The 26,333-nt window shown below is 29.0% G+C and overlaps 2 protein-coding genes across 2 annotated transcripts; both read left to right on the plus strand.

Moving 5' to 3' along the window:
* LOC109325899 (uncharacterized mitochondrial protein AtMg00810-like) lies at positions 457–1,694 on the plus strand. The gene is made up of 3 exons (XM_019558541.1): positions 457–1,314; positions 1,351–1,590; positions 1,674–1,694. Exons 1-3 carry the CDS (start codon positions 457–459, stop codon positions 1,692–1,694), a joined length of 1,119 nt encoding a protein of 372 aa, XP_019414086.1.
* On the plus strand, positions 6,020–7,896 carry LOC109358050 (heavy metal-associated isoprenylated plant protein 7-like). The gene is made up of 5 exons (XM_019602119.1): positions 6,020–6,126; positions 6,236–6,488; positions 6,594–6,796; positions 6,906–6,993; positions 7,327–7,896. Exons 1-5 carry the CDS (start codon positions 6,118–6,120, stop codon positions 7,773–7,775), a joined length of 1,002 nt encoding a protein of 333 aa, XP_019457664.1. The 5' UTR covers positions 6,020–6,117; the 3' UTR covers positions 7,776–7,896.

A 26,333-nucleotide genomic window follows, 5' to 3' on the forward strand; every position in this document is an offset into this window, starting at 1 on the left:
ACTGTAATATCCTTACCATTGATTCTCATTTCACTGAGTCCCATTTAAAGCACCCCTTAAGCAAAGTCCTTAGCTATCACACTATCAACTCTAACCATCTACCTCACTGTCTTTCCATCACTATTCATAATGAGCCAAAATCTTACAAACAAGCTATCAAATCCACTAATTGGATTCAAGCAATGGCCACTGAACTCAAAGCCTTGGAACAAAATAATACATGGACCATTGTCCCACTACCTGCTGATAAATCAGCCATTGATTCTAAATGGGTCTATAAACTCAAATTCCACTCTGATGGAAGTATTGAGAGGCACAAGGCCAGGCTTGTAGCCAAAGGCTACAACCAAACTGAAGGGCTGGATTTTTATGAAACCTTTGCCCCTGTTGTTAAGTTAACTACTGTGAGATTGCTCCTTGCCCTTCCTACATGGTGATCTCAATGAGGAAGTCTACATGACTCTACCCCTTGGTGTTCAATCTTCTCAACCAAACATGGTATGCAAGCTTAACAAATCTCTATATGGCCTAAAACAAGCTAGTAGACAATGGTTCGCAAAATTATCTACTTTTCTCATATCCTTAGGTTACAAGCAATCTCACCATGATCACTCCCTTTTCACCAAGATTCACAATTCAAAATTCACTGCCCTTCTTATCTATGTGGATGATCTCATCCTTGCTGGAAATGACAATAATGAGATCATTTCAGTTAAAAATCACCTTGATGCTCAATTTAAGATTAAGGACTTAGGTACTTTGAAATATTTTCTTGGATTAGAAGTTGCTAGAAACCACAAAGGGATCACATTATGCCAGAGGAAGTATGCTTTGGACTTACTCTTTGATACGGGTTTTTTGCATTCTAAACCCGTTCCTACCCCTATGGTCAAGCATATCAATTTACATGACCAGGATAGTACTCTTTTTCATGATCCTCTCCTTTATAGGCAATTGGTAGGTAGACTTTTGTATATAACCAACACTCGCCCCGACTTAAGCTTTGCTACTCAACAATTAAGCCAATTCATGACCAATCCAACTACTAGACATCATCAAGCCTTAACTAGAGTTCTTAGATACATCAAAAACTCCCTTGGTCAAGGCTTGCTGTATCCAACCACATCCACTATTCAAATTAAAGGATTCACCGACTCTGATCGGGCCTCCTGCCCTACAACCAGAAGATCCATCTCAGGTTTTTGTATGTTCTTTGGTGATTCTCTTGTCTCATGGAAATCTAAGAAGCACCCAACTGTGTCTCGAAGCTCCTCTGAGGCAGAGTACCGTGCCTTAACCATTGCCTCTTGTAAGGTTCAATGACTGACTTTTTTACTAACTGATTTCAAGGTTCCTTACAAGGAACCTGCCATCTTGTATTGTGATAACGATTCTGCCAGGTACATAGCAGCAAATGTAGTTTTTCATGAACGCACTAAGCACATTGAAATTGGCTGCCACATTGCAAGAGAGCACCTACAAAACAAGCTATATCACCTTCTGCCCATTCACACTCATGAGCAAACTGCTGACATTTTGACTAAGGCTCTTGAACCCTCCTCCTTTTATTACTTGTTACCCATGCTGGGAGTAATCAATATTTACTCTCCAGCTTGAGGGCGAGAGGAGGGGTATTAAACTACACTTAACTTTTCTACTTTTCTATTTCACAGGTTTATGCTTCTGCTGGTTAAAGTCTGCTTGCCTTGGACAATGAAGTTGCACCAACTGATATTGCATCAGCTTTGCACACTGCCCGTACATGGCTTATGTCTTGGCTTATGCAACTGTTCCTATTGCCTTATATTAAGGGTCCTTTAGGTGTATTGGATATAGCAGCAATGCTCTCCTATTTTACCATGTGATGATTTTAGAATCTGTTAGAAGTTGTTGAGAATTAGTTAGTTTGTTACTTGCTTCTCAAGTCATCATAATTTAGTTGTCAACCATTTATGATTACAATATATGATAATTTATTCTAGGAAAGATTGACCAAGTTGTGAATGGAATATGTGAGTAGTTTGAGTTGTTCATTTGATTGACCATGCGCCAAAATCAGCGTGAATGTGATTGACTAGTCTAATTTAAGAATAAAAATCAACTATTCAACCAAATTGACTAGAGAGTGAAATAATCATTTTAAAAACGTCAAAACGACATTGTTTCCATGGAAATTTGGTGCTTTTAAGAAATTTGTAATTATGTTCATCCTTATTTTAGTTTTGTTTGTCATTTATTAGCTTATGTAGTAACAATAATTAGTTATTTAGTTAAATTTTGAACTTCATTGTGCACTTTTGTTAAGATTAAAGTGTAAAACTTATATTGTTCATGGTTTTAATTATTTGTGCCACATTTTTATAATAAAATTTACATTAATGATTGTTTAATTAAGTACATATGTGATAATAACGTTTTAAAATTAAGTAATTATGTGATAATAATCTTATTAAATAATATTAATTAATATTGTGACTTTTTTTTATTATAAAGCAAATTAATTAGTGTAACCAGATATGCATTGTAACTCATCCATAACTATTATGACCAAGATGATTACAAATTCAAGTTTAATAACACTGGTTGATTGAAGTGGAAGTATAGCCCGAGTCAACTCATCATTATGCGATTTTAGAATTGAAATAACTTCAGTACTCGAATATGAGGATGAGATGACATTTAAAAGGTTTGAAATATTTTAATTTAAAAGAGTTAAAAATGTGCACCCTTAGAAAATTTTGATGTCAAATGTAGATGTGACAAAATTGTCCACAATTCATCCAAATCTAAGAAAATTAAATTTATCCAAATTTATTTATTAGAGCTAACGAAATTAAATATATATAATCTAATGGATAACTTTAGTAATAAATGAACTTAAATTTTGTTTTTAACTTTTTATAAAAAAAATTGCATTTTTAAGAGATATTTATATATTTTATGTACTAAAGAACAAACTTTTAATGTTAACTACATCCACATGTCCTATAATTGACATCTATTTAATAAAAAAATCGAAGTGAGAGTGAAAAACACTGTAAGAAAGTGATAATTGAGATGATGTATGAAATTGAAAAATAAATAAAGAACATATTTTTAATGTTTGTTTTCATGGATTGGATATTCATCTATCCAAATCAATGAAAATGAAATCATGGATAGATTGAAATTCATCCATTGAGTTTATGTATGAATGAACTGAATAATTTAGAATATGATTTAAATGAATATATATGAATTGGTAGATGATTTTTCATTCATCTATTGTGATCCAAATCTAATGTCATCAATTTATCATTCATAGTCATGTGTCAACATTTCTTAGATATTAGACTCTTTAATACTAGAGAGGATCTATACCCAAAATTTTAAGTATGGTAGTTGGAATTTTAAGCATGTAAAAATATGAGATTCTTCTTTAATACATTATCGTATTTATTAGATTAGTTTTTTAAATATGAAAAACGAAAAACACATTAAATTATTATATATTTAAATTTTATATTATATTATTATGATAATTTTCTAATGTGTGTCCAACATACCATGAACGTATTTTAAAAATACCTAAAGTAATGAGTACTCATCAGAAAATAAGAATATTATATTGCAAGCTATAAACCAAATTGTGTTGACAAGTAAGCTTAATTTCTTAAATATTATGAGAGTACCGATATATACTTATACAAAACACAAAATCATATATACAATAATAGTTTAAGAATTTTTTATATTGTAACTGCTTTATTCATCATTTTTTTCAATCATTATTGACTTTTTTAAAAAGTAATTTAAATAAGTAATAAATAATACATTGACTATATATAAATTTATACATTATCAATGCATAAATATTATATTTTATAAATATCTATTTACAAATCTTCTTATATTATAAAAAAGCAAAATATATTTTAAAGGGTGATGACACATTTGTAGTGACATATGATTTATACATTAATTTTAAATGAAAATATTATATTTATATTTAGACATACATTAAAAAACTTTTTATTATAGGAGTGTGATATCTATATACATAGTGAAAATTTTATACAAAGCAACTCACTATCTATTATTAATTTATATTACTTTTATTTATTATACATAATAATTAGAGTGTAATATTTATGCGCTCTTAATGTAAAAATATATACATACTATGTGTATTATATATTATTTATTTGTATTAATTTTTTGAAAAGTCAATGATGATTAAACATAAATAGTGAATAATTTAATGACAATATATAAAACTCATACACTGTCAATATATATATTTTTTCTTATATTAAAATATGAATAATATATAATACAATTATAATGTAAACAATTCTAATACCAATGTAAATGCATAGATATTTTTCTCTTCTATTATTACAATGCTATTTAGAAACAACAAATATTTTCACATCACATAATATCTCTCACCCTAAGGAGTAGGAGAGTGGCATATAGGGGTGTTCACTGTTCATTTGGATATCTTTTTAAGTAAATATAATCTAATCAAAAACATAATTAACATACAGTCTGGTTCGGTCTGATCAATTTATATTAAGATATCCGATCTAATCGGATTCAAATATTATATGCGGTTATGACTCGATCTAGATCATTTATTTTTATAAAATATTGAAATTTCACATACATTCAAATGACTTAAAAAATGTTCCGCAAACGATTAATATAAATAATACTTTCATAATAATAAAATTGATAATAAAACATCTAATCATAGTCAATACTGGTAGGGATGACAACGGGCACGGGCGAGCACGGGTATCTACCCGCTACCCGTTTCAAAATAGAAGAGTAATACCCATACTCGCCCGTACCCGTACGGGTACCCGTGAGCGGGTATTTGCGGGTAGTTCTGGGTACCCGCAGGTTTCGTCTATTATAAATAAATTTTAAATTTTTTACTTCTATTGTGTTTCAAATAACATAAAACTTAATTATTTTTGTACCTTTTGATTAAATATTTTACTAAAATGCTAAATTTATTGGTAGTTTCCATTTGTGTGATTTTTTGTTCTCATTTTTTTAACAAAAAATATTTTTTTTTTTTGTAAAACATGTGTGTTTCTATACTTTCTATACATGTAATAATATTTGTAGGGTGTTTCACGACCAAACTCATTAAAATATGTAACCAAAGTAAAATGAAAAAATATACATAGTGTAATTAATGTTAGAATAATGTATTTTTTATTTTAATTAAATATAATATATTAATCATCTAAATAACGGGTACCCGCGGGTATGTGTACCATAATACCGTACCCGCCCGTATGTACTACGGATATTTTTAAAAACTCATTTATAATACCGGCGGGTACCCTTTGTGACCCGTACCCGTGCCCGTACGGGTTTTACCCACGGGTACAGGTTTTTTTGCCATCCCTAAATACTGGGAACCCTCTTTATTTGGTTGTGTGATTGGTTTAAGTTCTAAAAAAATGTATCATATACAATCAATATGACTTAAAACATAGCAAAAAATATATATATATATATATATATATATTATAGAATGTAATAAATAAAAGAGAGAGAAAATTTTGGAATTGAGATTTAAGCTTAAGATTGAAAGATACTTAAAAATATTATTTCGGTCCTGTTTATATCAGTTTGGATATAAGAAGTGAAACCAAAATTAAGACTGAACTAGTCGGTCTTTGAAAAATAAATTCAACATGACTAAACATATTCAGTTTTTGTAATTTTAGATTCTTTTCGGTTTTATTTTTGGACTATACCAATTGCAGCACAAAAGATCATATTCTTGACCTTTCTGAATATGTCCAATTGGACCTAGGAAATAGCAAACCAGTGAGGCAGTAATGAAATGTAGTAACTGGTAACACTGTAACAGGTAACTGGTTAGGGTAACCTGCGAGTCCCATGTGTTTGTAGCAGCAACCTCCTTCGTTGCACGTGCCTCTTGAAGGATGCCACGTCATGTGATGATGAAGAAAATGAGTGGATTCAGATGTGATAGTACCCACACTCTACGCAAAATAAAAAGACCCAATATTTTTCACTGCACCAGAAATAAACAGCAACTATAACAACAGCACCACCAAGCATCATTCTGAATAACAAGCTTTGAAACCAATGGGCGAGGTCTTCATAATCAACACCAACTCTAACTTCTAATCTATTTTTCTCTTAAATTATGATCTTTTTTATGTTGGGTTCTCATTTTTTCTATTGTGTTGTTGTGTGTGTTTAGGAAGAGAAGAAACCAGCGGAAAATGGAGTGGAGGTGAAGAAAGAAGAGGAAGTTAAAGAGGAGAAGAACGAAGTAAAAGAGGAAGATAAGAAACCGGAAAAGGCGGCGGAGGAAGAGAAAAAAGCGGAGGAATCAAAAGATGGGAATGAAACGAAAGATCAACCTGCGGTGCCACCAGAGATTGTGTTGAAAGTTTTTATGCATTGTGAAGGTTGTGCTCGCAAGGTTCGTCGTTCTCTGAAAGGGTTCCCAGGTTAGTGATTTAATCATTTAATGTCATTTTTTTATGTTATCTCTTTTTTATGATGTGGTTTTATTTTGAGACTTTTATCTGAAATTGTTACGTGGTTATTGTCAGGAGTTGAAGATGTAATAACAGATTGCAAGAGCCACAAAGTGGTGGTTAAAGGAGAAAAAGCAGATCCACTGAAGGTTCAAGAGAGAGTGCAAAGGAAGAGCCATAGACAAGTTGAGCTTCTTTCTCCAATCCCAGAGCCACAAACCGAGGAAGAGAAAAAACCTGAAGAGGAGAAGCCAAAGCCTGAAGAGACAAAAGAAGAGGTTTCTGCTTTGTTTTTAGAAAGCAAAAAAGTTATCGTTAAAATTAAATTTCTTTTAATCCGTTAATCTTTTACTTTTTTGGCTAATCAAATATAATTAATTATTGCAGCCTCAAGTTGTCACTGTTGTTCTGAATGTCCAGATGCATTGTGAAGCATGCTCCCAAGAAATCAAGCGGCGCATTGAGAAAATGAAGGGTGCGTTACAACCGTATCTGTAAAGTTTTTTGTCACCTTTCAATTTAGACTTGCATTTATTCATTATATTATACTGAAGAAATTACTATTATTATTAATTGCAGTCCTTCAAAATTTTAATTCCACTTACAAAATATTGAAGTTTGTGATCCCAGTAAAAGTGTGTGACCCAATTGAGGTCAAATGTTAACCCGAGTCTTAAATTGCCCTAGATATTATTAAATCCTGACATTCCCACTTCTAATTTGGGTTCATGTACTTAATGGAAGATTTGCTTAATGAACTAAGCTTTATAAGATTGGAAATAAAACATATTGTTATTTGTATATGTAGGAGTTGAATCAGCTGAACCTGATCTAAAAAACTCACAAGTGAGTGTAAAGGGAGTGTTTGAGCCAGAAAAGTTGGTGGAATATGTGCAGAAGAGAACTGGAAAACAAGCAGTGATAGTGAAACAAGAGGTAGAGAAGAAAGAGGAAGCAAAAGAAGAAGCCAAAGAAGAGAAGAAAGATGAGGAAGGTGGTGACAATGATAAGAAGGGTGAAGAAGAAGAAAAGAACAAAGAGAAGAAAGAAGGTGAAGGTGAAGGAGAAGGAGGAGAGGCTAAAGAAACTGAGGTAAATGCAGAAGAAGAGACCAACAAGGTGGTGGAGCTGAAAAAGAATGAGTATTATCACAATCCATCAAGGTATGGAATGGAGTATTATCATGCTTATCCTGGTCCAGATTACCCACCTCAGATTTTCAGTGATGAGAACCCCAATGCCTGCACTGTGATGTAAAAATTATAGAACGTTATGGGTAATATTGGAATTAACTTTGTGATATTGGTATCATAGCTATATCCTAAGTTACATGTGCCCTTTGTACTTTTCCTGCTATGTTAGAGTTATAAGTATAATCTTCAGACTACAGGTAAGCTGTAGAGTTTTGTAAAGCTTGTACTTTTTTATATTTTATTTTAAATTGTTATATATGAAAATATTAATATTTACAGTTTTATTAAGCATACTGTGTTTTTCAGTTTCAGTGGCCTTTTCTTTCCTTTATTATTTTTCAATAATCTAATAACTATACTTAAAACTGACACTAAACTTCATAATATTCTCATAAAACAAAATTGATATTTTTTTGGTGAATCATCCCAATAAATATTATTTTCCGAAATCGAACCTTTGATATTTTAGTTATCCAAATATCTAACGAAAACTTACTAGAACAACATATTGGTTAAATAAAAAAAATATAAAGTGATAAAAGAAAAACATAAGTATTCAATCTTATCTTTTCATTTTTTTTTCTAAAAAAAAGTGTCAAAATTTAATATCAACCTTGATTATACACATACAATTACTATTCTTTTATTTTAAACCGTTATATATGGAAAATAAATAATTACAGTTTTATAAAGCACCTTGTGTTTCAGTTTCCGTGGTCCTTTCCTTTTCTTTCCTCTATTATTTTTCAATAATGTTATAGGTGTACTCAATGAAAAAGGTTAAGTTAAAGGATTTTGATTTTTACAATGGTTGTTATACTGTATGGCTTAGTTTGAAAGTTAGATATTGGAAGGAAATGAAGAGAAATAGAAGGTTTGGGAATTATCTCGCAAATGTATTTCATGACTCTTAAACTTTCACTTTCTCTTTATTCTCCTCCAAAATCCAATTCCTAAACAAACCATATAAGTTCCTTTCATTTTATTTCTTTAATTTTTTAACATCAATCAGAAAGGTAAATCGATGTTATATTTAGGTTAACTTGAAAGATTTGTTATTTTTTTGCAATTTGAATGTTGTTATTAAAAGCTTATTTCTAAGAGTAATCATATGAAAATCCTTATAATGTAAGAGTTTAATTTTATGTACTATTATTGTAAAGTTTTTTACACTGTCATTATATTGATAGTATAAAAATGTATACACATTAATCATCATTCTTTTTTAATCATTATTGACTCTTCAAAAATACAAATAAATATGAATGATATATTGAGTTGACTGTGGCTGTCGTTAGTTCTTGACCCTATTGTGATTATGACTTTTGTAATTAATATATTGGTAAAATTACATTTCAGCATTGGCTTTGTTTAAAAGAATGAAAAAAAGTTCGTCCCTTTCTCTCGTTACGTACCCGCATTGTGCATTGCTAGCCACTTAATAATGGACAAAACTTCTCTAAGTTGTTTTATAAGAAAAATAGATATATTAAGAGAAAAATGTATATACTTTGAGTGTAAAAACACATCAAAAGTGTTTTACAATATCAAAACACCATTCATCACTTAATATGTTAATTATTGTTGACTCTTAAACTTTATATAAGAGTGGTATTTTGTAGAGGGATGAAAGAGAATACTTTGGAAAGAGTCTTCATTATTTGGGAGTCTAAAGAAAGAAAATGAATGATTTTCAATGTTTTATATAGCCCTCTAAAACCACTCACATGCCAAATTTCATGATTCCCCCAATTTATGATTTTTCTGAACATAAATGTGTCAAAGTACCTCAATGACTTTAATAAAATATTATAATTATATTTTTATAGATTTTCAAAATTATTAATTAAATTTTGAAAGGAATAATAAAAATATTATTGTATTATTATTGTTTTAGTCTTATCCTATTTAATTTTACACTCCAAAACAAACTTGATTCATTGACTCTACAAAACAAACTTTTGACTGACATAAATATTAAAGTCTTTCATTAAAGAAGAGTTTACATAAGACTTAAAAGTGATGAGGCAAGATTTCAAACTCAAATTCGAAAATGGGAAATTCCTATCAACAAGAATCCGAACCCACTACCAGACCCTAACCTTGATAAGGGCCAACAATAAATTTACATCACATTGAGAATTATTAAATATCAATGCATTAATTATGTTAAAATTATCTTAAAGAAATTCAAAATCTATTTCCATTTGTAATGGGTTAAAATTATAATGACATCCATAATTAACATTTACATTATATAAATTTAAAAGCTTAACATTTATGTATTATTGGTATTAAATTTTTTACACTATAAGTATTTCATCCTCATTTATGTGTATTATGGTTACCACATGAAATTTGTACATGGTATACTTCTAGTATAAAAATCATGCATGTTCCTTGCATGCAATTAAACCCTTTTTACTTACTCGGAAGATAGTTGTAAAAGTTTGTTTGGAGTGATTATTACTCATGGGATCATTATTTATCGGCTAAATGTTTACATTGCGTGTGTCGGTGTGTGCATTGTTTCTTTGTTCGATAGTATCTACCTCAAATTAAAAAGACCCTTTTTCTCTCCTCAGTTAGCACTCAAGTCGCATAGTTTTCATCTAAGATTATTGAAAATGCCACTTTTTTGGTAGACCACACCTTTTGTCCTCAAAATTAATCTGGGTCAGTAACAAACCAAACTGTTTCTTCATCCCCAGTGGAGGTTCTCATTTTTCCAGGTAGAATAGAAAAATCACTCCACAAGGTGCACCTAAAAAGCACACCGAATTGGATGAATAGAGTTTTTTTATTAAGGATATTTCATCACCCTTTTGGATAATGAATTAATCCTTTCGGGGTTCGTGGTTGTCCCTTCCAACAAATATCGCTCTAATGAATTGAACTTTTAATTTTTTTATTTTTCCAGAAATCTATAGGGACCTTACATTACTAGACTAACACCGTATTGTTTGGATGAATAAAGTAAATGATTGAGGTTTTGGGAAAGCTCAAATTATTGTTGTTTCATGGTCTGCTTAGTATTGTAGGACATTATTATGTGTAGCTTAAATGGGTTCCAATCTCCAGGTCCCTTGGCAAAGGTTACTTAGAAAGGGTCTGAATTAAGAGAATTTTTTGTAAAATGGTTATGTTATTGACTATTCTAATAACACTCTTTAGGGAAACTAATATAGAAAATATGCATTGAAAAATGAAAATTACAACATTTATGTTTTCAAAGCCATAAATACACCACTTCTAATATACACTTGATACTTTAAATCGTTAACTAATGCTCTTTGGGGATTGATTAACCTTTATATAAATGTGATGCACTTTGAGGAAACTGATAAGGGGCACGGTGGGCAATAGTTAAGTAAGTGAATATGTGCCTTTTATGAGGAAACGGTGAGACTAAAGTGCTGATAAAAGAAGTTTTTAAATGGAAAATTATTTTTTCTTGAGATCCTACTATTTTCAAAGGCACTATAGTTAACAGTATCCTAACAAAAATAATAAAGTGTTTTTCATTCATTATTCAATATGTAGTAGTTGATTGATTATTAGTAATATTTTTATGGGGGTTTTCACGTATATCCTATTATATATTTTGATTTTCTTAAAAAAATTGAGAATGTATAGATAATTAATTTGGTTATAGAATTCATGGAAAAGAATGATCTCTCGTACTTGAGAGATACATTGAAGGATAAAAACATCAATATTGTTATATTTAAATAACAAAAGTATCATATCTTTCTGTGTGTTATATTGTGTTTGATGCATTTATCTCTAGAGTATCCGTAACTTCCCAAATACACAACACACTCATTTCTAAAGTACATATAACATCATATTTCTGAACTCAAACAATTTTAATAGCTTTGAAAAAACACATTTTAAAAAACAAATTTTAAAAAAATGTATATCAATGACCTTTGATAAATGGCAAATTTACTTTGTTGGTGCACATTGACTAAAATATTATAATCTCGATACACATTTTAAATTATTTAAACTCGGCAATAGGATTGTGGAGTTTTTTGTTTTTTCTGTTCCAAACATAAATCGTCATCTTCACTATAGAGTTTTGGATTATATATATATATATAGATGATGGATCTGTTTACACCTCAATTTAAGTTACACTAATTATACTTAATCTCATTTATTGATTTTCTTAAATCATGCGGACCAAATGGGTGAGTGAAATAAATGATGAGAGAGAAAATGATAAATCTTAGATGACATATAAGTTTCACACATTTGGTCTGCATGATTTAATAAAATCAATGACTGAGATCGAGTGTAATTAGTGTAATTTAACTTGAGTGTAAATGAATCTCTTTAAATTTATATATATGAGGAGGGATCCGTTTATACTCAATTTAAGTTACATTAATTACATTCAATCTCAATCATCTATTTTTTCTAAATCCAGCAGTCCAAAAATGTTTGAAGCTTAAAAGTATTTAAAATTTCTTTTTGTATCCCTACTATATATATATATATATATTATATGAAGTTGAAACTGCCATAGGAGTTTTTGCTTTTTTTTTTAATAATTTATTAAAGTTGGCACTTCCAATTACATTTCAATTTTTTTATTTTCCCCTCTAAACTCGTCAACCTAGCTGGCGTTTAATTTCGGAAAATATATTTTATTAAAATCGATGTTCATAGTACTTACTTTCAAATATATTTTTATTCCTTACGTTAAACTTGACGCTTCAAGTGGAGTTTTGTAATTGTTTTTTATATTTTTTCCTCTCAAACATGCAATTTAGGCATAGTTTTTTCAACCCTATATATGAGCTTCTTCCTTCCTCGTAAACTATAACATAGTTATCATATATTTGTTAAAGGAAACAAGGATATAGTCATTAAGCTATTAAGGTGGAGTGATACTTTTATTAAACTTTCCAGGTTTAGTATATTAATGCAAGTAATGAAATCAAGGATATGTCTATTGTATGAAATCAATTGTATTAATATATTAACATAATGAAATTTAATAAAAGTATCACTCTAACTTTATACATTAATGACTATATCCTTGTTTCTCTTAACATAAATATCTGATAAATGTGTTTATAGTTTACGAAGAAGGAAGAAAGTGTTGGGTAATATATAGGATTGAAAAACTCTGTCGAGATTACATGTTTGAGAGGGAAAAAAATAAAAAACCAATTGTAAAACTCCACCGGAAGTACCTAGTTTAATGCTGGGAATAAAAAAAATGAAACTAGGCACTATGAACATCAATTTTAGTAAAATATATTTTCCAAAATAAAACTTCAACCAAGTTGAAGAGTTTAGTGTGTAAAATAAAAAAATTGGAATATAATTAGAATTGCCATTAGAAGTGTCAATTTTAATAAAAAAAGCAAAAACTCTAATGGCGATGTCGACTTTCATGATTTATATTTGAAACAGAAAAAAACAAGAAATTCGGAAATCTTAGCTGAGTTTTTAAAAAGTATACTAGTTTAATAAATAATGTAAGAGATATACCAAAACTATAATATATTGGTCAAGGTGCACATCAAAATAAATTTGCGCATCAAAATAAATTTGCGCCCTCACAAAGTTTATTTCCAAATAATACGAGTTATATTATTTGTGAGTCCTAACCACTTATAATTGCTGTGAAATATGCACATGGAGTGCAATGCCTTTTTGGTGTTAGGGTGTACGTTCAAAGTGGTACTGTCGAGAGTTGTGCCAGCAATAGTATTAACAGAGAAGTTAATCATCTCTAATTTAATATCTACTATTTATTTGTATTATTTTTTGGAAGAATTAATAATAATAAAATATGAGTGGTGAATAATGTAATGATATTGTATAAAATTCTTATAGTGTCATTACATTTTTTTTTTCTCATGTTAAATTATGGAACATTTTTATGACTCAAAATTTTCGTATATGAAAAGTTTTTGTAACTACTTGTTGCTCCTAATTAAAGATTCCATCTCACATGATAATTTTATGATTCCAGCTTATAAAGCTTTCTTTTTGTTTTCTTCAGAGGGAATGTTGTGTGACTTTGCGATTATATATGTATTGATAGTGGATCATTGAGTGTTCCTCTTCTGGCCTAATGTGCCAATGAATACGGAAAAAATACGTGCACTAACATTCTATGTATTTTATATATTATTATTACATTATTGATTATCATTGTTTTATTATTGATTTTTTTTAAAAGTAATATAAATTAATAATGTATAATGTATTAATTGTATATAAATTTTTTACATTAACATTATGAGATTGGAGGGGATTGTAGGCTACTAAAAGATCCAACTAAATACACTTTCTAGATTTGACTTGTTAAATAGATCACACACACCCCAACTCATGTTTCATTCTTTTGTACTAACGGTAACCTTTAACCCTTTTTAGGTAAGAAATTAATTTATTTTAGTCATCCGGAAGATCTAGTAGAACCTTATATTATTATATCAACACCTTATTGATACTCTTAGTTCATTTAAATTTACATAGATGGGACAAAATGTTGATTTTGTCATTTCTTCAAAGCTTTTAGACAATGTCTCCACATTTAATACCATTTTGTTTGTGCTCGTTGAGCTTAAGTAAAAAATGTTTTGTAAAATAAGTTTGATACGTGTAAATTAACTTTAAAACTTGTACTTTATCAGTTAAAAACTATTTCGATTAACTAAAAATTCTTGTAAGCAAACAAAATTACTTATTGTTCTTAGGTTAGTCAAACTCCACCTTATTGCGAAACATAGTTGCTAGTGTCATGAGGAGGATGAAAGATCCAAATGAAGTAATAAATGAACACTCTGCAGACAAATATTGTGTCTTCGTGGACCCGTCTTATCTGTGAACTTGTAAAATGCAAAATAACAATTTATAGCAAAGCCTTGCATAGTTGCATGCATGATCCTCGATCTGCTAAATTCACAAATAAGAAAAGTCCTTTTCTTTGGTCACATAGTGTGTCATGAGTGATAAAACTTGGTAAGCATATAATGGTCCTCAAACTTGTTAATATATAAGAAAATTATCAATGCATTCCAATTTTGATATGTTTTTTCTTTGATACCCATATTTTACTCAATAACAATTATTGACATTTTTAGTCTAATCTGTATTAAAGATTTAGAATTTCTAGTTGCATGTATACAAATATTTTGCTGGTAAAGACAAAATGGACAAGGATATGATGTCTTAAAGCATGTCCCAAAGTTTGTCCCAATCAATCATATTATATCATGTCAGTTAAAAAAATTAAATATTCATGATTTTGTTAACTAAAAGCGAAAGAGCATATTTGTTATCACAAAGTTTGTATCATTTTATATACTACTATTTTTTATTGCTGGAAAGTATTAAGTTAATGTATATTTAATCCAAGTTTTATTTTCATTACCAGACAAAATGTGATCTATGTATAGTGTACACACTTTGAAACAATAAAGATGACTTGTCCGTTATTATCCAACATCTAGGAAACAGTTAATAGATTTAATATGTGTATACCGTAAGTGTTTTTTATATTGTCAGTATATCATTTATCATTCATATCTTAATTATCATTGACTTTAAAATAAAAATAATACAAATCAATAATGGATGGTGTAAAAAACTTTACACTGACAATGTATAAATTATAAATTCATAGTTAATACTTAATATCAAATGGAAAATCAGTGATAAAATAATTTGTTATATATGAGTGAGATTCATCTTCTGACAAATAACCTAGAAGCACTAGAAATATATACTCGAACCGTTACAAATAAATCCTACTCATGCATAAAGCACTAGAAATATATGCCAGAAAGATTTTCACAGCCCAAACATTCTGAAACCTTTTTATCCTCAGGGATTGAACTACATAAACATTAAGCTTTTTGCCATTTTAAGAACATTAAGCTTTATCACTAATTAATTTCTTTTTGACAGATCACATTAATTGTCATATAGTATGTGTTTTTACTTTTTACATGTCTCATCCATTTTGGTTTATAAAAATAAAATGTAAAATTATGGAACTTAAGTATAAAATAATTTAATATTTTTTGAGTAATCTAATTGAGTGATTCATTCAAAAGTGAGGCACGTGTATATTTTTAATCTAGACTAATGTGGTATCGGTCCACTTCTTTCTTTATGATGTCAAATTCTATATATTTCATATTAGAAAATTAGAATGTCTTTTTGTATTGAGTATACTTTATATTGTACTTTTTTATTGAATGTACTTTATATTATATTTTGTCTTTATTATAATTAGTGTGCGACATATACTTCGTGTCTGTCGAGTATCTGTCGGTTAGGGGTGTTCGCGGTCCATTTGGATCGGTTTTTAGGCAAAAAATGATCAGATCCAAACTTGTAATTAACATGCGGTCTAGATCGGTCTGGTCTTTTTATATTAAGATGTCCGATCTAGTCCGATCCAAATATAATATGTGGTTTCGGTTCGGTTTGGATCGGTTTTTTTTATAAAATATTAAAATTGTACTTATGTTCAAAACTCGTAAAAATGACTAAATATTAAGCATAAAACAACAATAAAAATAGTGTTCAACAATATTAAAATGTGTACAACAATAGTATAAGTAAACAACATCATAAAGTAGTAATAAACAATAAGACAGTAATAATAAAAGTATAAAATAACAACAACAACAAGATATTAATAATAACAAGACAACAAAACAACAAGTTATCGATAATAATAATATGAGCATCGGTAACGTAATTTTAATAGTTACAATATTCCACCGATAATTAATAACAATAATACTTGAGAATAAAGTATCTCCTCATATCATGAGATAACTTATCTCCTCATAACAATAAAAATGTGACATGTGTGCTATTTTGTTTATTTTTAAAAATATTTTTATAGAAAATGATGAAACATGACACATGTCATGATTTCACTGGCAGGAGGAGATAACTTATCTCCTTATACCAGGAGATACTCCATTCTCATAATACTTTCACAACAATAATACTTGAAACCTCTTTATTTGGTTATCGGATTAGTTTAAGTTCTAAAAGAGTGTATCAAATATAATCAATATGATTTAAAACATAGCAACATATATATAAGTGTGTTATAGAATATAACAAATAAAATATAGGTACAATTTTGGAGTTGGGACTTAAGATTAAGTTTGGAAGACACTTAAAAGTATTACACACTTAAACTTTACATACAATTTTGGTCCGGTCTGGATCCAAGAGGTGAAACCAAAATCCGGACCGGATCAATCAGTCTTTAAAAAATAAGTCCAACATGGTCCAAATGCATTCAGTTTTTGCAGTTTCGGTCTATTTTTGATCGGTTTTCGGTTTTATTATTGGACCCATATGGATTTGAACATCCCTATTGTCGGTCACGTTCTTATTTTGAAGTGCTAAATAATTAACTTTTATACACTTCATTTTGTAGAATTAAAATATATTTTTGTATTGTATTCACTTTATATTATATATTTTTTGTTTTTATTAGAATATGCAAATTATAATTAATATGTTTGAGGTAGTTATATAAGATTATATGATTTTTTAAATTAAAAAATTGAAGGGCAAAAAAGGAATATATAAATTATATCATGGTGGTGGTTACACTATATTTTAATTTTATATAGTATAGAATAGATATAGATAAAAATGTAGATGTGGCTATTTTTGTGAAACATGTGCATTTTTTTTAAATAGTTGTTTTGCCAAGCACTATTTCAAGAATGATATGGGATTCTAGCAAGGCATGCAGAAAAAAATGGTTGCACGTTCTCATGCTTTACACTACCTTTTTTATTGCCAAAAGACAATATTATATTATTATGGTGATCATGCTATACATCATCCACATTTTATAATAATGATGGTGATAAATAATGTAATTTAAAAGTAAGATGATATGATACATATAAATAAAAATAAATTGTATAAAAATATTAATGATATTTTTTATGGAATATAAATGATGAGTAAAAGAATGTATTCACAAACACAATATAAGTTTTATACGCTATCATTGCATCATTCATGTTTAACCATCATTGATTATTCAAAAATAAAACTACAATTGAGTGGTGAATAATATACTGAATGTATATATATATTTATAGTGACAATACATAGATATTACAGTCATAGATGATACGTTATTGAAGCATATAAAACAAAGTGTAATACCTATATCTTCTTTTGTTTTGTTTCATAAATATTTTTATAGAAAATGATTAAATATAATACATGTTAAGATTTTAGAGGCTAGAGGAAATATATTATATCATTATCTCAATAAGATGTTATATCTTTTTTTTATTTTTATATATATATATATATATATATATATATATATATAGTGGATATTAAAAAAATTCTCTCTATAAAATAAGGATGGTACACTTCTACTTCTATAAGGAATTTAACATGAGGAGGACTTCTTGCAGCACTCGCCCCTTGTTCAATTTAATGTCAGTCTTTTCCAAGACGTTACCGATAGTAAAAATGTTTAAAGAATGCTGAGGGAGACAACACATAGAAATATTCAAAAGTATTAATTATACATCAGATATTCACCTAGGAATAAGTTTTCTAAACTTACTCCTAATTCAATCCATCAATTCTAAATAAATTTAATAGTTTAAATTAATGAGTAGATCTGAAACATTAGATATCCTTATAATTGATAGTTATAATGATGAATAAGTTTAAAAATTTTAAATTTAGATAAAATATTTCTTGTCATTGATGATTAGCCCAATTAGTAAACAATTACCATATAACCTAATATTGTTATAGGATATTTATTAATATAGAATTATTATGATTTAGTTAGTCTTACTTTATTTAAGTTTATCTATAGTTTATTTTTATTTTTTAGTTATTATTTGAGTTTATCATAAAGACATTAATTTCTTACTCATAAAGTACGATGTAACAAGAAAAACTATGCTAAAAAAATCTACCCAAAAATTTTATTTATCTACAAAAAAGCTTGTCAATTTTTTAAAGACTATAATTTGATCATTCATTTTTGAATGATTTAGATTATAAAATATTGTCTTTTATATATAAATCAGAACATATATTCAAATCTTTTTTACTGGTCATATAACTATTAAATAATTTTAAACATCATCATTCATATTTAGTCACTCTACTTTGACAAACACTTAGACTATGTTAATACACGAAAAATTAAGTACAGATATTTTTTATTTGCCAAAGATATAGATTTTTTATTTTGGTTGCATCGTTATGTAAAAGATTATACACGTACAATAAATTACACATGGCAATATGTATATAATAACCTTTAAAGTAACTATCTAAAAGTTAAATTTTTATCAATGAAGTGACAATACATTATTATGTTAAAATATGTTAAAATGGTGGAGCTTTTGCTAGTTGGTAAGTTAGTTTGGTTAGGATACTTAGTTTTTCTATTATTTATATAAAAGATTCAATGTAATTTTGTTTTTTAATCAATTCAATATTCAATGAATAATATTCTCTTTTTTCATCTTTCTTGCTTCATCAAGAAGATCTCAAACATGACTCCTACCATTTTAACATGATATCAGAGCAATAATTATTGTTTTGCTCGTTTCCACTTATGCTTCTATCATTCTAAGATTCAACAAAGAACCATCATCATGCATCAACCATCAAAGTAAGAAGAAGTTGGAGTTTGGAGTACAAAGGCAAATCAAATCACCAACAATCTGTCTTCCATCAAGTTCTTTTGGCTTCTTTATCTATACATGCGTAAGATCTCTTCCAAAACCAATTTTTAGTTTCTGCAAGATTTTTTCAAGAAAGATTATGCTTTTGATGGGATTAGAAGAATGTGGTGTGAATGGTTAAGAAAAGAGAATAATGGTCACCAAGATTTTGAGATTTTTTATCAAGAATTATTCTCTAACTACAAGGAAGTGTGTGTTGTATCATTATAAGAATGATTTTGAAGTTGTCATGCACAAAGACATATATGCTTATTATTCTCAAAAGGCTTCAAATTGGATTTTAGAAGATTATTGTCATGATTATATGCGTAAAGTTGGGGAATGCTTAAAACGAGAGAAAGATAGGGTAACTCATTGCTTACACTCTCATTCTATACAATCTTTCTTGAACTCTAATCAAGTCTTCTTGTAATAACATGTTTAGCATCTTATGCTTCAATTGCTTATCTTTTACCGATTGAAGTGAAATTCATGATTCAAGAAAGTGGATAATTACACTTGACCAATCAATGACTCATCATGCATTTCTCAAGTGACAATGTTTTGAATTTTCTTATCACAAATATTACACATTCTTTTCTTATTCTTTATTATTACCCTCCAATTATCTCTTCTCTTTTCTACTCTATTTTCTTTACCTTTCTCTCATTAAACATACAACATTATAGTGTGTAATTTTTTCCTCATTGAAGCAACATATAAGGATCAAGATTAAGGTCCATCTAATTTCTCTCCTTCAACGTTATGATTGATTTGCTTCTGTCAAAAAGATGGTTAAACGTTGGATGAAATTGTTTCTGGCAAATGGTGGTTAAACATCAATATTGCTCCATGTTCAGATTTCAAGACTGAGAGACAAATATTCACTCACCAGTAAGAGGAGGTTAGAGTATGTGTGGTGTTCAATACAATTATTTTAAGCTTGGAATAGTAAATACATTCCAACTTGTGGGGAATGTTAAAATAGTTGAGTTTTTGTTAGTTGGTTAGTTAGTTTGGTTATGATACTTAATTTTTTTTTATCTTTGTATAAATGATTTAATGTGATTTTGTTTTTCCATCAATTCAATATTCAATCATAATATTTTTTTCCATCTTTCTCGTTTCATCAAGAAGATCTCAAGCATAACTCCTACAATTTTAAACATATTCAACCATAATGAGAAAAAAATTGAATTTTAACATATTCGACCACGATGACTTTTTTATTCGATTTCTGTCATTCTTTAAATAATTGTGTTCCTTGTCACTGCCAGTTACAGTGATTAACCTCTGTTCCAATTGAGAATGGTATAGATAAAATTGGATTAAGTTGAATATCATGATTACCGAAGAGAAAATCATATTGGGCTCCATTTGTATAATTATATCATCATCTATTTGGGAAGTCTTATGCTTGATCAAGAAAAAGTTTGTTCTTTTGATAAAAAAAATGTTGAATGTAAGACATGCATTGTTGTATTTATCTACAATATTAATTGTGTGCCCGTGTGGGGAAATATTTTGACTATATTCCATTATGAGAATAATTTGGACCCACCGTGAATATGCAATAATTTTTATCGGTCACATGCATGTCTTGTCGTATCAGGAGTTTGGTTGGATGAAAATGATGCCAGATATCCACTGATCCACATAGAATTTAATCTAAATGAGTGCTTAATATTTTTGGAGGTTACCGGTCAATTCTTTTATATTTTTTGACTTTACCAGTTTTTTTAAAAATTGAAAATTTTAAAATGTATATTAAATTAGTCTTTTTATGATCAAGTTAATCCCGATTAGTCATTATAAAACATGCTAAAATGATTAATTTGACTCACATTTAAAATTTCAAGAGATCATTTTATGTTTTTCAAATTTTGAGGGACTAAATTGCTAAGATTGAAAAACATACTAGGTTAAATGAGTACTTAGTACTTACTTAATTGCTAATTTATAAGGGAATAATTTGTGTATAAAACTTACATTACATACATTCTCTCAATTTTGATTGCCTATATTGATTACACTTTTTGACAAGGTGATAACAGTGAACATATACTATGTCAGTTTTAAGATTGTAGACTCATTTTCATCTTTTCACACATGTTAATTTGATTTTTAAACAATAACAAATTGATCTTGAAAAACTAAATATGCATAAAAAATAATCATTTTTAGAATAACTTTTTGGAACATACCTATTATCATCCTGGAATAATTTGATCCACGTTTAAAACATTGACATCCCATTTCAAACTTTTCGGACAGCAGAACGATTTTTCTCCCAAATTTTGCAATAGGATAAAATTAGAGTAGCTTGAATCTTTTTTCTATTTCTGGTTTATTTGCTGCGCTGGACCATTATATCAATGAAAGGTTGTCCCCAAGAACTTTTGATTAAAGATTCTATCTGGAGGTGTGATTAAAACCGAAAGGAAAATATAATTTGTATATATATATATTTATTTATTTATTATTTTAATTGTAATGAAATGATATTTTTATCATTAAAAAATAAGAGGCTTATGAGACAAGAAAGATATATGGAGAGTGTTTTCCAAACCAAACTACAAAATAACAATGGTTGGAAAGACAAGAAAATGAGACAAAGTAATAACCACAAACATGCAGATTCTACAAACAACAAGTACAATAATCAAAGTAGCAATAATGAAATTTTCCATATTGCTCTTACTGCAAAAAAAGCTAATCATCGACAAAAAAGATGTTGGTGGAGGCGAGATATAAGATGTCATAAATGTGGCCTATTAGGCACATGGAAAAAATATGCAAGTCTCAACAACAATAAGAAAAAGTTAAGGTTGTTGAGGATCAACCACAAGAATAATTTTTTGCAATATCATGTTTTGCCATCAATTATTCCATAGAATGTTGGCTCATTGATAGTGGTTGTATAAACCACATGACTTATGATCGAGGCTTTTCAGAGAACTTGACAAAACTGTTATTTCCAAAGTCAGAATTAGAAATGGGGCATATATTACAACAAAAGGCAAAGGAACAATTGCAATTAAAAGTTACACATGTTTGAAATTAATTCAAGATGTCTTATATGTTCCTGAAATTAATCAAAATTTGTTAAGTGTTCCTCAGGTGATGGAGAAAGGCTATAAGGTTTTGTTTGAAGACAAAAATTGCATGATTAAAGATTCAGAAAGTAGAGATGTGTTCAAAGTTCAAGTGAAAGGCAAAAGCTTTGTCTTGGATCTGATGAAAGATGAGCAAGTTGCATTACACAAAGAAGACATTGAAACAAAGTCTCCTACACGCATTGTCTGCTGATATGGGAAGCATACAATGCTTCTTTTTTCGCAAAAAAGGAAATGGAGGCTAGAGAGAAGCTACAACTTATACACACAAATATTGAAGGAGCTTTGAGTATATCATCAGGTTTTGCAGAATATGAAGAAGTTGTAGCTAACCAGAAAAGGATAAATGTGATGAAGGAGGAGCACATGATGATTGAAAAAAACGAGACATGGAAGTTGGTAGAGATGCCTAAACACAAGAATGGTATTGGAGTCAAATGGACTTATATAACTAAGTTCAATCTTGATGGTTATGAGAATAAGCATATGACAAAAGCTTGAAGTTTACGGCTCTAGAATCAAGGAGTGTTGATTAGTATGACTCAGAAGCTATTATGTTTTTATTCATTAGGCAATAAAGAGCCAATATGTTATGTTTATATTCATTAGGCAATAAAGGTCTCATATACTATTAGGAATATTTCACCTTATATATTAGAGCACTTATGTGACTCATTATGCTATTCATGTAGGAATTATTTTTTCTGCATCAGTTTTCTTTTTCATGCTGAATAATTCATGTGTCTTGTTGATGAATAATATCAAAGCATCTATATAACACATTTCCTCTATGCACTTTTGTTTGCTACATAACCAACATTGTAAGACCCAAATAAGAATAATAATGATGTTTGTCATTGTGAGGAAAAATATATGTTGTTCTTATTTTATAGGGAATTATAATAATTATAAAATAATGTATTGAACCCAAATAAAAATGAAAATTTTGTTTGCTGATGAAGATGATCTCAGTATGATAGAAGATTCGTATTCCAAGTGCACCTATACCCTTTCCGTCTGCCTATAGGTCGTTACGCATTCCTATTCCTTGTGGACCATGCTTTGTGGTAGGGTTAGGCGTATGATCTTCTCTGTTAATAGAGAGATAAGCATATGTCTTTTTAATTTGTTTTTAATGTGTAATTTTATTATAATCAAATGGATAAACGTGTCATTGAAAGTTTCAATTTTTTTTTATTTTTTGAAGCACTTGCTTAGATCCTAACTCCTTTTAATAAACCAGGATCTCATGTCCCAAAAAACATCATGTCTCATATCTCATGTCAATCATACTCCACTAAATAATATAGAATTGTTGTTTTATGTTTTTATTTTATTTTTGTTTACAAGTATTTATCAATTTTTCATTAAATTGGAAGACAATGGAATACAAAAAGTAGAATAGCTAATCTTCGTTCACTTTTAATTATAATTAGTGGACAAAAAAACCAAGAGACATTCTTGTGTAAAATAATGTATATACATACTATTCTACATAATCAATACTTCATTGTTCCTGTGCACAACTGTTGTTAACTATCATATTTAGACGAATAATGCTACATAGTACATGAGAAAATAAATAGTTAGAATTTTGTCTGAATATAAAAGTGATTATTAAATGAAATACAATGCTAAAAAACACTTACACATTCAAGTGTAAACATAATGCATTAATGTGTCATGACAAGAACATATTTGAACAAAAAATTCAGCTGTGGTTAACATTTTTTATTTGTACAAGAATCTTTCATGGATCTAGTCCTTACAAGAGAAACAGGAAAGTATGACGCACTCGAAGAGTGAGATAGCGACACGGCCTTTTTCACTGAACGGCAGAGTTGATAGATTACTATGGATGTGAGTTCAACTTTTTGGTAAACTCAGATTCTATTAAAAAAAACAGAGAGATCCTTGCATGCACCCCTCATTTTTGGGGCCAATATCCCTTTTTCTTTTTATGGAAGATTAAGCAGAGATGATATCTGCCACACATGTACAATTAATTTAATATTTTTCATGTAGCAGTTGTTAGACGAGATCCAATTTGTTCTTTTTAGTTGATAACTACTCCATTAGGAAGCAAATATATTTCAAATGTTTTGTCTAGGGTATTCTTTTTGTATAAACAAAAGTATCCTTTCACTTATATATGATTAAGGAATTTATGGAGTGACAATCTCTTTTATAAATCAAACTTTTAACAATTTGTCATCTAATATATAGGGTATGTTTAGTACGTGAATAAAATTAATAGAAGTACAGATAACACAATATTGATTTTCTACTGAGTTTGTATGAAGTTAATTCATAGGGAGTGACCAATAATGTGATGGTTTAATGGTATAAGGTTCCACTAGATTTTTGTATTACAAAAAAATCAAAGATTTCTCGTGATTAATTCTTTAACTAAAAATCCAAAAATAGTAAAGAGATACCATTTGTAGTACCCAAAAAATCAATTATTTTCTTCTCTTCTTTGAGCGCCTATGGGGATTTGTGAATTTGTAATAGTCTGTTATGGATTTGGGCTCGTGGACTGTTAGTGGGCTGGTTAAAGAAATGATTGACCTAAGATGGGCTTGTTTAATTTATGTATACTGGGCTAGTTGCCAAAGTTATATATGCAATCCACATTCACAAATTACAATAACACCTAAATGTGTGTGAGTGATTTCTAGCACCCCAAAGGTCCAATATGTTTTTTGAAATAATCAACTGGATATATTTAGTGTCTTTTAAATTTTAACTATGGCTTGTCCTCAACAAACTGCACCCTCCTTTTTCCATATTCTTTTGCTAATTGAATACTTAAATATGACATTTACATATAATGAAAATGAAATAGTTTCAAACATTAGGTTGATCTTATCATTAATTAACTGATTATACAAATATTATATAATCATATTAGTAAATTTATCATTTTTATTATTAATATGAAGACGGTTAAGGGCAAATAAGTGAGAAGAATGTTGCATGTTTCATGAGCAACTTTACAATTAATTTTTAGGTGTTGAAATATATTTTGAACTATATTTTAGTATATGGATTGATTTTATATTTAGACTAGTTATAGTTAGTTAAGTTTTATTTCCATGTATATAGTTTATTTTAATTGTAAACTATCATTCAATTCAATAATGAGAATATTATTCATTCATTTCTCATTCTTTCTTGTTTCATCAAGAAGATTAGGTCATGCCTTCTACCATTTTAACATGGTATTAGAACAATAATTATGTGTTTTCGCTTATTCCTTTTATCTTCTTTGATTGTTATTTGTTTTCAATCTCCTTCATTCTTCTTCTTGTTTTCGCGTCGAACAAAGGTGTGTTCGTCGTGAAGAAACTAAAAGCAATAAACTCAAAGGTAGAGATGAAATTTGTAGTAGAAGTTGGAGTTCTTGAAAGATTTTAGTCAGGAAACTCACCAAGAAGTTGTTGGTGATTTTGATGTTCTTGAAGTTTCTTTTTCTTCATGTGATGCATGAAATAGTTACATTTGACTCAAATTGCTGGTCATAATAGAATCTGATGTAACGTCCATACAATGCAATAGCGTTGATGCAATGAAGAATATATTGTCACTCATGCAAAGTGCCATGTCGTCTGCTACCTTCCTAAGGAGGTTCAAGTTGATACTTTTTCTGATATGGGCCTTTACTTGTTGCATATTTACACATACTTGCAATTGAACGCCCCATATTCTTGGAGATTTAACGTCCATACAATGCAATAGCGTTGATGCAATAAAGAATATATTCTCACTCATGCAAAG

The sequence above is a fragment of the Lupinus angustifolius genome, chromosome LG01 (assembly GCF_001865875.1).
Source record: "Lupinus angustifolius cultivar Tanjil chromosome LG01, LupAngTanjil_v1.0, whole genome shotgun sequence".
NCBI classification, from domain to species: domain Eukaryota; kingdom Viridiplantae; phylum Streptophyta; class Magnoliopsida; order Fabales; family Fabaceae; genus Lupinus; species Lupinus angustifolius.